The sequence below is a fragment of the Lissotriton vulgaris genome, chromosome 1_1, assembly GCF_964263255.1.
Source record: "Lissotriton vulgaris chromosome 1_1, aLisVul1.2, whole genome shotgun sequence".
NCBI lineage: Eukaryota > Metazoa > Chordata > Amphibia > Caudata > Salamandridae > Lissotriton > Lissotriton vulgaris.
In genome coordinates, this window is record NC_141685.1 from 1,035,892,260 (window position 1) to 1,035,909,298 (window position 17,039).

A 17,039-nucleotide genomic window follows, 5' to 3' on the forward strand; every position below is an offset into this window, starting at 1 on the left:
TGCCCAATGGGAACAGTCCAGCCGGAACTGCCAGGCCAGGTCCTCCCTGGACTGGAAACAAGCATCCTAGGACCGGTTTCGGGCTTTCAGCCCTCATCAGCCAGGATAGCTTGACTCCAGTGGCATGGAGAGCACGGAACCCACGTCTGAGCATACCTGTCCCAGGGCACAAATAATGGGGCACAAAGAAGAAAGACAGGAAGGGTGGGAATGAAAAGGAGGGGGAATGAGAGAGGGGGAGGAGTGCAGACAGAAAGGGTTACAAAGGGGAGAAAAAACTGAAAGGTAGAGAAGGGAGGGCCGGGAGAAGGCTGGGGAAGTGGGGAAGAGTGAATAGAAAGGGAGAGTGAAATGCGGGAGAGGAAGAGTGGGCAAGAGAGATAGAGGCAGAAGTATGAAAAGAGACTAATGAGAAAGAAAGGGGGCGGAGAGTAGTAAAATGAGGGAAGGGATAAGAGAAATGGCAGAGAGGGATACGGTGCAGAGGACGAAAAGACAAAGGTTATGGAAGAGCGGGAGTAAGTGTAGAGTGAGAATGGAAAGCAGGAGCGAGAGAAAGAAGCCGAGAAGAAAAGCATGGAAAGGAGAGGAAACGACAGAAGGAGCCAACGAGAAAAAAGGGAGCAAAGGGAGAAATCCAAAGGGTTACAAGAGGGTTAGAGAACTAGGCAACAGAGAGGCAACAGAAGGAGAAGGGAGTGAAGCAGGGTAAAGGAAAGATGAGAAGGCTTTAGAAGAGTGGTAGGAGCTAAGAAAGGAATGAAGGGGAAAGAATGAGAGGAGATAAATGAAGTGGAGATGGGTGAAAGGAGGAGGACAATGGGAGAGGGAGGGCGAGGAAAAGGATTAAAAGAATAAAGCATGAACGTGTGTCAGAGGCTTGGAGACATACAAAAGGAGGAACAAAGAGGTAGGCTGACGAAATGAACACAGCGCTGAGTCTAGAAATAATGAGGGTTGTGCAGTTCACAATTTTCACCCTTCAACAACGTTTCCCGGTTTCCTTTGTTTCTCCCCTTAGGAAGATAATGCTCTCGTTAGCAGAACCCAGCCAAGCCAGTCTTATTCACGCTACTTTCTTATGAGTCCTAATTCCGTGCCGAAAACGAACGCAGACATTTCTGTGCAAGTGTGCATTTCGCAGGAAAGAACATCAACTTTCTTATTTACAGAGTATACCATTTTTTGTTACCAGTATTTGTCTACTGTTAACAGTCTGCGAACTTAAAGTGTCACCAAAGAACCGATTTTCATGCTGAAGTACAGTATTTTATACACATTTGATAGGATTGAAAAAATCTTTGCACCCACACCACTTGCAAGAATAACACGAAGGGTCTGCCGTGTACGAAAGAGCCAGGTTAAACACATTTGTGTACTGCGATGTGCCGAGCTGCTCCTTTTGCGGTTGAAGGGGTGCGCAAAGCCCTCGTGCCTCTACAGGTTGCAAACCTTCTGCCGCGCACATCATTGGGAAGGCATTCAGCTTATTTCTACTTGCGAGCAGTTGCGAAGGCTGGGGTTATGGCTTGCACGAGACAGCACAACGGCTGTCTTTTATTTCGTTTTAATTGCAGCCCCTGACGTAATTAAAACAAAGTAGGCAAACTGTGAATGGCACCGAGATAGAATGCAGCGCCTCCCTCCACCTAGGGCTGAGCCCACATTCCGGAAGTGGAAGCGGTCCCTCATGGACGGGTTCCACTTTGTAAACCCAATCCCCTCTCCTTTGAGGAGGCAGTGTGGCATCATTGGTCGGAAAGCACGGACATCCCGTGAGTCTCGGCACATCACGTAATCTGCCCTTGCCTATAACCAATGCATGTGACCTTGTGCAAAATGTAAATGGCCCTCAAGTAAAGTTCTTCAATACCGTGATGTCAAGTTCAAGCTATATAAAAACTACAGAAAGTGTGCAAAGAGATAAGACCAACCACCCACACAAGGAAAGGCAGATATATACCCAGCCTTACACAGTCAAACCTAGACCTGGATAAACTGCGGAATCTCCGCTTAAATTGTGTAATATTAGGCAATTTTTTACCTCACTAAAACTCCCTTTTCCTCTTTATCGTTTAGGAAGGACCTTTCAAATATACGAGTTCAGATTACCAGCAGTACAAAACCTATTATGTTTCATGTGCTCTATTATAAATAATCAAGACCACGTACCGGGTTTACATTAACTTTTAATAAGTACTTCTCACTGCAATCATGAGCCGTTTTAATGTCAAAGCTTCCACATGTTAAAAAAAATACGATGTTTTGAATTTTTAAAGAGAGGGTGTCATATTTACGTGGTTTGTTAATGTGATTTACATAATAAACATTTTCAAGGCTAGGCTCGTGCAGGGGCTCTAAGAGCCGAGTCAGATCATTGGCTATTAACTTGTGGGCTCGCCTACTCTCTAATGGACGCATCATAGTGATTGGTAATGAGGGCTGTCCCTTTCATGCCCACTTACTCTTATAAATTGCATATATGGTGCAAAGTGCAAAAGACATTTCCGACTTTACTTTTGGTTGACTTGGCCAAGCGACTTGTGGCTTTGACGTCACAGTCTGGTGGTTTTGCGCATGAGTCTTTGCTATTTCAGCAATTTGCGTATGAGCAGGCGAACATTTGATTTTTTTACTTGCATCCCTGCCCCAGTGGCTTACCCCTTTACCACCCTAAACACACATGGTTTTAACTCATGACTGGAATGATGTCTTCGGCCTCCGAAAAGCAAACCAGAGCAGCACAACGTGAGCAATAGTAAAAGGTGGTCAAAATGTTATGTTTTTCAAGGCTTTGCAGTCCTGGTGAATAGAAGGGTCATTGGTCAGACACACCTCTGCCTCCTGCGAGTGACCAGAGCAAAGATGGTGCAGTGAGCTCCAGTGACAATAAATGTGACGTGGCCCTAATGTGATTAAGGAAAATGGCACAACCCCATGGTTCGACAGTACGAAAAAAGGCGTTTGCTGTGTAGTGGGCCCCATATCACGCCCCCTGTGCCCGGTGCCACTGCACCTGATACACTGCTGACAGCTGCGCCTCTGCTGGGCGCGCTCTTTGCACCGTATTGTGGCAATCCTTATAAGACCAGGCGTTGGGGCCGAGAAGGCAGATTTTAAAACGGCACCGGCTCTGTTTATAATAACTGCGTGTCCTTATAAACCAGTCAGAGGGGCGGACACGGGAAGCATTCCTGCAGCAGGGCGGACCCACCCACCGGGAGTATCCACGTCTCCATATACAGTAAAAGGCCGCGGCCGGGCGGGAAGCTGGCGCCCGAGCACGACGCGGGGCCTCCCTCTGAGAAACAGAGCAGGCCCCGGACCAAGGCCGGGCCTCCAAACAGCTTCTGGCGCCTCTCCTTGAAACAGTACCCCATGCGAAAGCTTCAACGCTGACCATTGGCTCCCCTTAGCAGGGCGAGCCGGCGTCTGAATTAGTCGGGGCTAAATAAATTGATTTTTTTTACCCATCTGACCCGGCCCATTTGAGAAACTTTAGTACATCTATATGTCTCTGTTTGAGCGGATCGATTGAACATAGAGGGAGGCTCGTTTTCATGCGTTTCAGTGCACAAAAAGTAAACAGTCTACAGCAGAAAGCAATCTAGGTGAGGCGGGTGTAAAAGTTGCATTTAGTGTCATTTACTGCCTCACCTACTTTGTTTTCTATTTTGGAGACCATTGTCAACTAATGCATTCCGTGCCTGACGGTCGAAGTGTAGTCCTACCTCAATGTTTGTGAAATATCCTGGTTCTTGGATCATCTGGTCATAGTACCTTGAAGAACGCTAGAGAAGGCAACTCTGACCGCTTCACCACATCGGTGAGCTTAAGGGAAGTAGAATGAACCTCAAACATATAAAGGTCATTGTCCCCAGTCTCATCAGCACCTATAATGTCTCCAAAATGCTCATAGCTCGAGGCCGATATGTGAAAAATAAGATTATGCTATCTCAGTTTCCATTTCTTCGGACACCATTGCGGAGATCAAGAGCACACCCAGGACATGAAGGTGCTAAGACCGCCACATTACCCAAGCCTGATGGTGGTTTCTAGGCCATCCATCCCACCTTTAGGCCTTGCTATTGAAATATCGACTAGGCACGTGCTTTGTACATGGTAAGGTCGCAGGACTCGACAGCGCCCAATGGTGGTCTCGGACTATTCACCTTTAGTCTTTGTTAGGCGAAGATAAAGGAGGCCTATTCTTTGATAGTGACAAGGCCACTATCCTCACTGGGCACTGACCCCAGTTCTCTCCTCTCTTAGCCCTTAATGTGGGAAGATGGAATACACCCCGGCTTTGACACTGGAAAGGCCACATGCCTAATCGGGCAACAGGCTAATCCTCAAGTCCCATACTTTTAGTCATCATTATGAAAAGTTGGAATTGGCCCAGGCATTGAACATAGCAAGGCAACCAGACTCACCGGTCACTACGCTGAATTGCCCTTGGCACGCACAGTGAAAAACTGGAATGGACCAAGGCTTTGAACGTGGCAAAGTCACTGCCCACCATGCTGATCTTAAGCCCTTTGCCTTTCGCCGTCTCATCCTCGTGCTTCAACACCCTGCGCATGCTCCGCAAGATCTTCAGATGGATCCCGACTGAAACCAGAAGACCGTCACCCAGGCACTCGTCACCAGCCGACTGGACTACGGGAACACCCTCTACGCCGGAACCACAGCCAAACTTCAAAAAGACTCCAGCGCATCCAGAACGCCTCCGCACGACTCATCCTGAACATCCCCTGACACAGCCACATCACCGGACACCAGAGAGACCTGCACTGGCTCCCCGTCAGCAAGAGAATCACGTTCAGACTCCTGACCCATGCACACAAGGCTCTCCACGACCTGGGCCCCAAGTACCTCAACGACCGCATGACCTTCTACACGCCCGCCCGCCAGCTTCGATCAACCAGCCACGCCCTCGCCACCGTACCGCGCATCCGCAGAGCCACCGCCGGAGGAAGATCCTTCTCCTACCTGGCGGCCAAGACCTGGAACTCCCTCCCCACCCACCTTCGGCGAACCCAGGACCACCTCTCCTTCAGGAAGCAGCTCAAGACCTGGCTGTTCGAGCAGTAACTTACCCCCCCAGCGCCTTGAGACCCTCCCGGGTGAGTAGCGCGCTCTATAAATGCATTGATTGATTGATTGATTGATTTAAGAGCCCTCGCTGCAAAAAATGGGAATAGGCCCAGGCTTTGAGCAATACAAGGCCATCAGCATCAACAGGAACCATGCTGCACCCCATAGTTCCCCTGCTATTAACCCTCACCATGAAAAGTTAAAATAGACCCCGGCATTGAAACTAGCCTTATTGCTACTCCATAGTGGTCGCTGAGCCCCCACAGCACTTTTACCTCTTTGCTGTGAGTCGTTGTGGGCGATTGTTTCTGAACATTTTTACACATTTAATAAAGGTGTGCATAAATAAAAGAGCACAACATGCACATTCTACAAGCCATACCAGAGAGCGGCACAAAACTAGTCACCATCACCCTGTCTAACTGAAGATAGTTTCAGGGTACTTTTTAGGCAGAGCTTGCGCTCCCTCTTCGAGACAGGCTGTATTCAGTATATGGACATGAACATCCGCTCACTTTCTGCTCGTCTTTTTAATTGGCTTCTGTCACGGTCCTTTGTAAATGATGGCTTCTCATTGGTCAAAAGGCTTAGTAGTCCCACCTTATTACAGCCTTTTCTCCTGTTGTAACCTCCCAGGAGGACACCTCCTGTTACATGTGTGGTTACTCGGGATGTTTTAATTACAGCCTCAAGCACTATTTTCTTAAATAACTTTCTCAGGACATGCTCTCCCGCAACCATTTCTGTACATAATTATTTTTTTTAATGTGCCACATCATGCTTTATCTTTAACATGGCACCCATGCGCCTTTGTTTTGTTGCGCACTCGACACCCAAATATTTTTATATTTATTTAAATAACATACAGACCTCCGCAAATGATTTGCTTCCGCTCGCCGGATGGGGACTCTACAGAGCTCAGCCCGGGGCGCTCAGAGCAAGCGGCATGCGGGCAAGGGGGGACCAATTCCAATGTTGTTTTATTTTTTGCAGTACGCCATGCTTTAACTTAAAAAAAAGCTCCTTCACATTAACTAATGTCAGCCGCCGCACCTTTTGTTTACTAATCTGGATCTGCATTTCCAGGCACACAAGTCCCCAAAGAAACACACATATATACACGTGCATGTGCACCACAGGTGTTTTTTTCTATGTCTTGGTTTTGCACATGTACAATACGATGTTTTTTTCTATCACTCCACTTGCGCACCACAAGGTGAGCTTTTTAGTTTTTGCCATATTATCCTGTGCTGAGGTCACATGGTTCCTCTTACTTTTGTCCATTCAACTCAGGCAAGAACAGAGGCAGTACTTCCTACACTGACCTTAGCAGCACATATCGTTTTTGTTTTTAGGTCTCGCCAAGACAGCGCTTGCACCTTCTTTTCAAGACATGCTGTATTCTGGTATGGACTTGAAGCTCTGCCTATTTTTCACCCATCTTTTGAATTGGCTCCTGTTGCTGTCGTTTCTAAATGGTTTCTTTTGATTCGTCAATAGGCAAAGTAGTCTCTCCTTAGTACCGCCTTTTCTACTTTTGTAACCTCGCATGAGGACTGGCCCTTTTACTTGTGTTGTTACTCTGGATGTTTTAATAAAAGACAGTAAGCACCATTTTTTATAGGACTTTCTCCTATCAGCTGTTGCAGGCAGGACATGCTATCCAGCAACCGTTTTTTTTTTTACTTAGCCTTGTTTCACCTTATAAACGCTCATAACAAGCAGCATGCGATGCGAGGGGCCATGTGTAAGGCAAACATTTTTCTTTATTTTTTATTTCAGAACGTGCCAGTCTGGGCTCTATCATTAACATCACCCCCTCTTTACTTTAATATGCACAGCGCCGCACATTATCTTGGTGCTCCCTTAAAGTAATTTTATATGCATGGGTGCCATGCTTCAATTAATATGCATCACAGCGCCTGCTTAATCTAATATGCATGGGCGCCGTGCATGATGTAGCACAGTGCCCATTTCATCATTATTGTTTTTGTGAAAAAGCATCAAAGCTGGCCCTCCCAGTGCCCTGTATACCACTCGTGGGACGCTGCCCTTGAGCAATGGCGGGCACGTCTCGTTTTTAAATTTTCTGCGTGCCATGCATGCTTTCACTTTTGTTTTTGTTTTAAAATGACGGCCACCACACCACTCGTGGGATGCTGCCCTTGAGCAATGGCGGTCACACACAGGCTCAGGGCACGTGGACTCAGTGACCCCAGACGCAGCAGCTAGTAAGGTCTTTTTTATTTCACAGTTCACTTGTGGCATGGGTGGCTGTACTCTCTACTTGCCCAAGCTCTCTGAACATGTAGTTGGAAAGGTAGAGGCTGCAGGAATTACATGCACCATGCCACGTCTCTACTGCATGAACAATTAAACTGAATGTATGTGAATTGTCTTAACCAATGTTTTATTAGCCCAATCTACATATCGCAGTATCGCAAATGTATATTGTAAGTGTGCTGCTGCAGGATCGGATGTCAGATCAAAGGCACAATATACTTTGCTTTTCCCTTACCTGGAAGGCAATATGCACTCTGGATGGCAGAGAAATTGACAAAGGGGTTGTGCCCTGGCCAGAACCAGCAAGTCACGGACTGTGCATCCTCTGAGTCCAGTCTCCGTCGGCTGAAGCAGGGGCGGCTCTAGGCTCATGGCGGCCCTGGGCAGGGAGCGTAGGTAGGGGGCCCCGGAAGAGGGGGTTCGGGCGGGGCGGAGCACGGAGGCCATTGAAGAGGAGGGGGGGGGGGGGTCAGGGTGTTTGGAAGTGGAACAGAGCCGGAGGCCGCCAAATCCCTGCCAGGGGCCACCACGCAAATATATATCCATCCTCAGAGGATTATTATATTAAGGATATATATTGGCGTGGTGGCCCCTGGGGTTTGGTGGCCCTGTGCAGGTGCACAGCTTGCACATGCCTAAGGCCGCCCCTGGCGGAAGCTGCCAAATAACAAGGTAGCAAAGCGACCTTGGGACAGCACAGGCTCATTATAGAAGGTACGATGTTTGCAAATGAGGCTGCTCTTCTCGACAGACAGAATTATCACTTTTCACTCCAGGTGTTGCCAATGTATGCAAAGCACGTTTCCCCCGTAATCTATTTAGTAATCATGTTAAAGGCTACAGTTACATGCTCGGTGACAGACTTTAGTGACTGTCTCTACCTAATATTAATTCAGATTTGACTCTCTGTAGCCGATGTTTTAGTAATTTGTAGAAATATCTGCAGTCATAGTAGTGGAAAGATGTTCCCAACATCCTCAATCCCCTTCTCGCACATTCCACAGTTACTGTCTGCTCAGCACTGCATAGGACAAGTAAGGGCAGAAGGTATGCTCGGTTGTTTGAGTTTCCAGAACGGTACACCAGGAAGATGACAACAGTATTGTCCTTTGTAAACACATCTGCACAATCCCTTCCTGTCTGTTTGCCTACGTATGACCTTTTGACGGCAGTGGCTTATGTTCTCCCAAAGGCAAAGTCTCTTTGCAGCTGCGGTTTCTATTCTCTCATGAGGTTTAAGTCAAATTCCGCTTATTCCTTTTATTCTTCTTTAACGTAAACTGCGAAATAATCCAGGATGAATCATAATATAAAGTAAATACCCAGATAGCTGTAACAGTGCTTCCATAAAAAAATCCCAATACCTTAAATGTTTCTAAGGCCATCCTGTTAGACCGCTCTGTTGCAAATGATGACTTACAGTTCAAAGATATTTACTTAAAAGTGATTCCGCTAGGCGCTGTAGAATGGACCTTTTGTCTAATCCATGTAAACTGATTTTGCTAATTTATATTGACCTCGAGCCATCTGACTGCCCATGGTAATTTCTTTCTTCACCTGATAAGGTATCTGATCCATAAGAAGTCAATTGTAATTAGTTTGGAGACTTTGGTAGAAGCCTAAGTTTGGAGGAGAGAAAGGAGAGGCAGTCGTGTGACTTTCTGATACTCATCAGTGTTGCGGCCTCTACAATGGCAGTTTCAGATGAATATATTCAACAAGCATTGTGCAATACAATAGGTATCGCATTTGCGAGAGTTTGAGCTATTGGCATTGTAAATGACAATGCCTTGTATTTATGTGTTTAGAAAACCTGCAAGCGGTGCGTAAACATGCGCTTTGTACTCATAGTTGTTGCTTACGAGAAGCAAGGCTGGCAGTAACTGCGCCTTGTTTACTGCCAGCCTTGCTTCTCGCAAGCTATGACTGAGGAAACATGTGCAGCTTTACACACCCCTTTGCAGGTTTTCAAAACACATACATGAAAGGCATTGCCATTTACAATGCCAATAGCTCAAACTCCCACTAATGCGAGACGCATTGCATTGCACATGCTTTTTTATTGCGTGCGTGCTAAAATGAGAGGCTGTCCGTGGGAACTGTATTTTAATTAAGCGTCTCAAGATTACGTTCAGTGCCAGCTGCTCTTCTTTCACAGCTGACAAGCTACTTGCGCTTGGGCCATATCGCACCTTACAGGTAAGTGTTGCCTGTGCTGAAGCTGTGTCTCATGCATTCTACAGGGCGCTACATGCTGCTTTCGAGCTTCTGCTCAAGCTTCCTTTTCTAAGCTCGCGAGGAGCACAGAAATTCACTCCCCAGGGAAGAGGTGCAGACTTGTTTGCAAGGGTAGAGACATTGACATTTACAACGGCAATAGCTCAAAATCTCGCAAATGCAAGACCTATTACATTGCAAATGCTTATTTTTAATGCCAACTAGATATACTGGCAAGCACCCCCCCCCCCACCAGAAAGATTCAGACACTGATATATAATGCACATACATAGGGCAAACAAACACAGGACACAAGGCAGGCAGATCATCATAAACACACACAACACATCGCTTATTATATAAACACCACACACATTACCTTGTTGGCATTCAACTTGCTTTTGTCCACTGGGTTAGAATCCTTTATAGTTTCCACCATGTCATCTCCAAACCTTTCGGCATAGAACTCCTGCAAACGAAAATGGTACAGAGTTATCAACTTAAGCACTTGGAACACCCTGGCTGGAACACCTTCTGCTGAGGTCACCCCGGCAGCCAGCGTGCAGCAGTCACAGACCACCAAACCCTCATCACTAGGTCAGTCCTAGGAGGACTGCCTAGAAAAACTAATGGTATTGAAAAAAATATACTTGTGTAGTTTTTACGCAGTATGCAGTTTCTATATATTTAAAAGCTAACCACCACAAGTCTGAAATTCTCACCCAATGCACAGCGATGCACGATGAAAGAGGATGTGGATGTAGACAATATAGAAAAGTTTTACCTGGAAGAGATGCAGCCAGGCACTAACTAGTGAGTGAGTTTGTACATATGTTCTATTCTCAGTGGCCCATAGGGAAAATCTGTATGGTCCTTCTGCACTACCACCCACAGGCTAAAAGGAGGCAAAAATGCTCAAAAAAACAACAGGAGAGTGCTTTTGCCTGAATCCATGAACTAAAATACCCTTCCAAGAAGCAGCCACGTCGACAGAGATAGGAGGTCAAAACATAAGAAACATGGGTCTGGGGCGTCTCAGGACTGCCACCCCACCAACAACAATGTTTTATGTGGAGTCCAGATTTGTGACTGACCCAAGGCACTGACTGACTGCTCCAGAGCAAGGATGAAAGAAATGGTCCACTTTCCAACTTATGTATGGTTGGAAGAATAATATGGAGCTCACACTGCTAACTCTGGAATGAAAAGGCAAGGACAGGAAGTGCCCAGCAGTAATTTCATAGTAAGGTCAGCCTCGAACTAAAAATCAGTGCAGTTTCTGTCCCTTTCAGTACCCAAGAGACATTTCTTGCCTGAAAACGACGTGTGATGCTTTGGGAAAGGGTAATGGTACACCACCTGTATCACAAAATTTCAACAAAATTCTCAAAATACCCCAAAACGTACTGGTAAATCAAGCGTCTGGTGGATACATGAAATACAATTCAACTAGATGATTATTATTTAGTAGTATACTTCAGGCATGCACCTCTGTCCTTCCTTTAAGCTGCAGTCCAGAATTTTTTATCAAGAGAATTTTCTACTGACTTGCTTACTAAAATGCCTGAGATTGTAAGATTCTCCATTTTGAGAGAGAGTGGCTTGTTGATGAGAACTGCACACTAGTGTCCCAGCATCCAACTCCAAGGCCTTACCTCCAGGCGGTGTGAGATTTCAGCAAGCTTGGTGATGGACGGCTCCTTGTACACAAACTGCTGCTCATCAAGATCCCCGAACTTGCTGCCATAGAATCCGACACGGAAGTAGGTTCCAAACATCCGCTGAAAGCCCTGTAAGGGGTATGATACGTGTTAGGCACCAGTAAAACAGTGTGTTTTGCCCAGAGAATCCAGCTCCTACAGCCTATGATCAGCAAGTGGGTCGTGAGAGCTCGCTGCCATCACTTTTAGTTAAGTGTGCAACTCAATTCTTCCACTTTTTAAAATGGAGCTCAGTGCTTGTTGGAAACAACTTGACAGGATGAGTCTGGTGCAAGGCCTGGAGGCTATTCAATCATGATCCATTTATTTGAAAGCACTAAGCCACCCCCTGTGACTTTAGCAAACTGCATACTTGACTAGCAGGGGTCGGACTTGCACAGAAAATAGGCCCAGGCACCAAAAGAATAGTGGCCCCCATTAGTTAACCCGATAGCTAAAACAAAATGTAGGCCACATTTGCAAATAAAGTCCGTTTTCAATGTCTAAAGACATGCTGAATAGCTGTTTTGAAAGGTATGGAAGACTGCATGAATTTGTGTTCCTGCAGGAAATGTTTATGGTAATATCAGGGAAATCAAAAGTAAAAAGCCAGCACTAATAAGGACTCCTTTTTTACTCCACACTCGATCACAGTTTGGATGGTACTATAGATGGAAGGTGACTGTATCTTACCCAACTCAGTGGTGCTCATTTCCTGGACCTCTGGATGTTAACTGGGCAGCCTTGTCTGGGATGGAACTTGTGCCTAGCACACTGCACTCAAGTTATTCATCATAGGCACTTCATTATTTGCCTTCAGTCATAAAATGATATCCTGGCTGCCACAAGTCTATGTTCACAGGTAGAATGGCCGCCACTCACGACCTCCCCAACAACAAATGAAGCTCGCTGACTCCCAATGCCCCTAATTTGACTAAGCGGAGCACAGACACCCATGAGAGCACAAAGGGAACCCTTTGGAAAAAACTAATCGCTCTGGCCATCGTCCCGGCAGCAAGTCTGCACGCATGAAGAGCATTCTGACTTCAAAATGGCCAGGGGCACTCCTATTAGAGTGTCACTTCTGCCTCCAGGGCTTCAGCCCCCCTCCTCCCCCATCTTGTCTCTCAACCCGGGCTGCTGCAGTGCAGCTCGCGCTCCTGGGGCCTCGGCTGGGCAGTGTCTGGAGTTCGGCCCGAGTTTTCACAGGTCTTTAAAGACCATTAGCATATTTACATGCCTTTGTTAATCGATTACCAAAGATTCTTTCTTTATGGTTCCAGTACCCCCTGGGCCCCCACTCTGCCTATTCCTTACTTTTGTATTTTTACACTTACTGCTGTAGTGTGAGACTGCATCCACACTTATGGAACTCTGCTCTTTGACTTATTGTAATAACTCTAATTAATGGTATCTGCTTTAGACCTTGCACCATATACCATTCCTATGTGACTATTTGAGCTTATCCAGTCATATCCCCTCCCTATGTATATAAAGATAACTCTAATCACTAGTGTATGCAGTAGACCTTTGACCGATTGCAATAATGCTAAGCTTTGGTATTCGCTGAAGTCCTTACACCATATACCACCCCTATGCGTCTCCTAGAGTTTAACCAGTCATATCCCTTCCTATGTGTATGTAGTTGACTCTTATCACTAGTGTTTGCAGTGGACCTTTGTACTCTCTACCACCCCTATGTGACCCTTAGAGTGTTTCCAGTCATATCCCTCCTGTGTAGATAGAAGATGACTCTAATGACTAATATCCTATGTGATTCTTAGATTGTTATAGCTGTAACGACTAGTCGCCTGTGTGACTGTTGGAATATAGCCAGGTATCCCTTCCCCCGTGTGTTTAGAGTTATAGCTGTAACGACTAGTCGACTGTTGGAATATAGCCAGGTGTATCCCTTCCCCCGTGTGAAGAGATAACCCTATTCACTAGAACAAAAAGAAACGTGTTCTTGAAATGTGTAACGTAACTGATTCTATGTAAAGTGCCTTGATAACATGTAACGGAACGGGTGCTATGTAAAGCGCTCTGATAACCTAATCGGTTCAAGTTCCTGAAATGTGTAACGTAACTGATTCTTTGTAAACTGCTGTGATAACATGTAACGGAACTGGTGCTATGTAAAGCGCTCTGATAACCTAATCGGTTCAAGTTCGCGCTATAGAAAACTCTAAAAATAAAATAAAATGAAATAAATAAATAAATAAAAACCAGCCCACCTGGCAATGAAAGAGACCCACAAACTGCTAAAAAGAACAAGCATTAAAAATGCAATAGGTCTGGCCTTTCATTAAGTTAAAGGTATTTGCATTTCTCCATTCCGATCCGAAGCCACAAAAATCACCTGCAGCGTACCCCAGGGGTCATCCCACAGCCCGACCCTCTTCAACGTCTACATGACACCATTCACCAACGTCGTCCGAGCGAACAACCTCAACGTCATCTCATACGCCGATGACACCCAACTGATCCTCTCCCTCACCAAAGACCCCGCCACTGCCAAAACCAACTTCCACAAAGGAATGAAGGCTGTCGCCGAATGAAGAACAGGCGCCTGAAACTGAACTTGGACAAGACGGAGGTCCTCATCCTCAGCTCCACCCTCTCCGCCTGGGACGACTCTTGGTGGCCGGCTTCGCTGGGAGCTAAGCCAACACCCACCGACCACGCACACAACCTGGGGTTCATCTTGGACTCATCACTGTCAATGACCCCGCAAGTCAATACCTTCTCCTCCTGCTGCTTCAACACCCTCCGCATGCTTCACAAGATCAACAGATGGATCCCCACCGGAACCAGAAGGACGGTCACCCAGGTCACCCAGGCCCTCGTCACCAGTAGGCTGGACTACGGCAACACCCTCTACGTGGGAACCACGGGCAAACTTCAGAAGAGACTCCAACGCATACAGAACACCTCCGCACGCCTCATCCTCGACATCCCCCAACACATCACTGCCCACCTGAGGGACCTACACTGGCTCCCCGTCAACAAGAGGATCACCTTCAAGCTACTCACCCACGCTCACAAAGCACTCCACGACGCCGGACCAGCATACGTCAACTAACGACTCACCTTCTACACTCCCAACAGCCAGCTTCGCTCTGCTGACCTCGCCACCATTCCACGCATCCACCGAACGACCACCGGCGGCAGATCCTTCACCCACCTTGCCGCCAAGACATGGAACACCATCCCCATCCACCTGTGACAGACCCAGGACCTACTGACTTTAAGGAGACTTCTCAAGACCTGGTTGTTCGAGCAGTAGCAGCCCCCCTCCACCCAGCGCCTCAAGACCCTCACTTGTGAGTAGCACGCTCTACAAATGTCTGATTGATTGATTGATTGACAATACCATTAGCAAAGCAAATGGCTTTAACTTAATCAAAGGCAACACCTATTGCATTTTCAATGCTTGTTCAGAAAGCGCCTGTGATTGGTGCGGGAAGGAAGAAGTCAGCAGAAAGGGGAATGAAGAGGATATGGCTTAATGGCTGGAGCGGTACTTTGAGGCTGTGGTACCGGGTTCAAGCCAGTGGTCTAATAACTTTGGAGTGGGGGTAAAAAAAGTGTTAAAAAAATAAAATTGAAAACAAGTAAAGGAGTGTGGGTGAAGTATGTTTATCAGGGAGCTGTCTGGAAGTGAAAAAGTACACAGGTTCAGTGCCATTGTGAAGACAGCTTTGTGGGGTTTAGGCCCATTCAAAGTGTCTGCCCTTTAATCGTCAAATACTAACCCTCTTATTTTATTTTATTTTATTTTTAGAGTTTTCTATAGCGCGAACTTGAACCGATTAGGTTATCAGAGCGCTTTACATAGCACCAGTTCCGTTACATGTTATCACAGCAGTTTACATAGAATCAGTTAAGTTACACATTTCAGGAACTTGAACCGATTAGGTTATCAGAGCGCTTTACATAGCACCAGTTCCGTTACATGTTATCAAGGCACTTTACATAGAATCAGTTACGTTACACATTTCAAGAACACGTTTCTTTTTGTTCTAGTGAATAGGGTTATCTCTTCACACGGGGGAAGGGATACACCTGGCTATATTCCAACAGTCGACTAGTCGTTACAGCTATAACTCTAAACACACGGGGGAAGGGATACCTGGCTATATTCCAACAGTCACACAGGCGACTAGTCGTTACGGCTATAACTCTAAACACAGGGAGGGGATACACATGGGTACAATCTAAGAATCACATAGGATATTAGTCATTAGAGTTATCTTCTATCTACACAGGAGGGATATGACTGGAAACACTCTAAGGGTCACATAGGGGTGGTAGAGAGTACAAAGGTCCACTGCAAACACTAGTGATAAGAGTCAACTACATACACATAGGAAGGGATATGACTGGTTAAACTCTAGGAGACACATAGGGGTGGTATATGGTGTAAGGACTTCAACGAATACCAAAGCTTAGCATTATTGCAATCGGTCAAAGGTCTACTGCATACACTAGTGATTAGAGTTATCTTTATATACATAGGGAGGGGATATGACTGGATAAGCTCTAATAGTCACATAGGAATGGTATATGGTGCAAGGTCTAAAGCAGATACCATTAATTAGAGTTATTACAATAAGTCAAAGAGCAGAGTTCCATAAGTGTGGATGCAGTCTCACACTACAGCAGTAAGTGTAAAAATACAAAAGTAAGGAATAGGCAGAGTGGGGGCCCAGGGGGTACTGGAACCATAAAGAAAGAATCTTTGGTAATCGATTAACAAAGGCATGTAAATATGCTAATGGTCTTTAAAGACCTGTGAAAACTCGGGCCGAACTCCAGACACTGCCCAGCCGAGGCCCCAGGAGCGCGAGCTGCACTGCAGCAGCCCGGGTTGAGAGACAAGATGGGGGAGAAGGGGGGCTGAAGCCCTGGAGGCAGAAGTGACACTCTAATAGGAGTGCCCCTGGCCATTTTGAAGTCAGAATGCTCTTCATGCGTACAGACTTGCTGCCGGGACGATGGCCAGAGCGATTAGTTTTTTCCAAAGGGTTCCCTTTGTGCTCTCATGGGTGTCTGTGCTCCGCTTAGTCAAATTAGGGGCATTGGGAGTCAGCGAGCTTCATTTGTTGTTGGGGAGGTCGTGAGTGGCGGCCATTCTACCTGTGAACATAGACTTGTGGCAGCCAGGATATCATTTTATGACTGAAGGCAAATAATGAAGTGCCTATGATGAATAACTTGAGTGCAGTGTGCTAGGCACAAGTTCCATCCCAGACAAGGCTGCCCAGTTAACATCCAGAGGTCCAGGAAATGAGCACCACTGAGTTGGGTAAGATACAGTCACCTTCCATCTATAGTACCATCCAAACTGTGATCGAGTGTGGAGTAAAAAAGGAGTCCTTATTAGTGCTGGCTTTGAAGTCCTGCGCATCTGGTCACATGATGAGCCAGAGAGAGCATAAGACTTCCAGGCAAAAAATATTTTATCTGGTTATTACTTTACTGGCAAACTATTATGGTGACCACCATGTGGCAAAGTAACACGCAGGACAGATCAGCACCAAGAATAAACCGCACTCGGAAAGATGACTTTTTAAAAATAAACAAACAAGCGCGGCCAAAGCGGCCCGCGCAACTAATTAAATAAATAAATAAACAAGCGCGGCAGAAGCAGACCGCACCTGTGCAACTAATTAGGGAGGGAAAGTGAAAGCACTCTGCCATGCGCACGCACGTACACACCTCTTGTCCATACGCGTGCAC

The 17,039-nt window shown here is 46.3% G+C and overlaps 1 protein-coding gene across 7 annotated transcripts in view; it reads right to left on the reverse strand.

Annotated features, from left to right (window-relative positions):
- Positions 1 to 17,039, reverse strand: part of LOC147748470 (dedicator of cytokinesis protein 7-like) — a 476,862-nt gene that overhangs the window by 18,039 nt on the left and 441,784 nt on the right. For 5 of the 7 annotated variants that reach the window (XM_086962164.1, XM_086962145.1, XM_086962135.1 and 2 more), the window contains 2 exons: positions 11,253 to 11,378; positions 9,977 to 10,066 (listed from right to left, as the gene is read on the reverse strand). In XM_086962164.1, the coding sequence (XP_086818290.1) occupies positions 9,977 to 10,066; positions 11,253 to 11,378 (216 nt within the window). Of the gene's footprint in view, positions 1 to 9,976; positions 10,067 to 11,252; positions 11,388 to 17,039 lie in introns of all 7 variants that reach the window. The other 2 variants (XM_086962156.1, XM_086962120.1) reach the window with 1 other exon arrangement.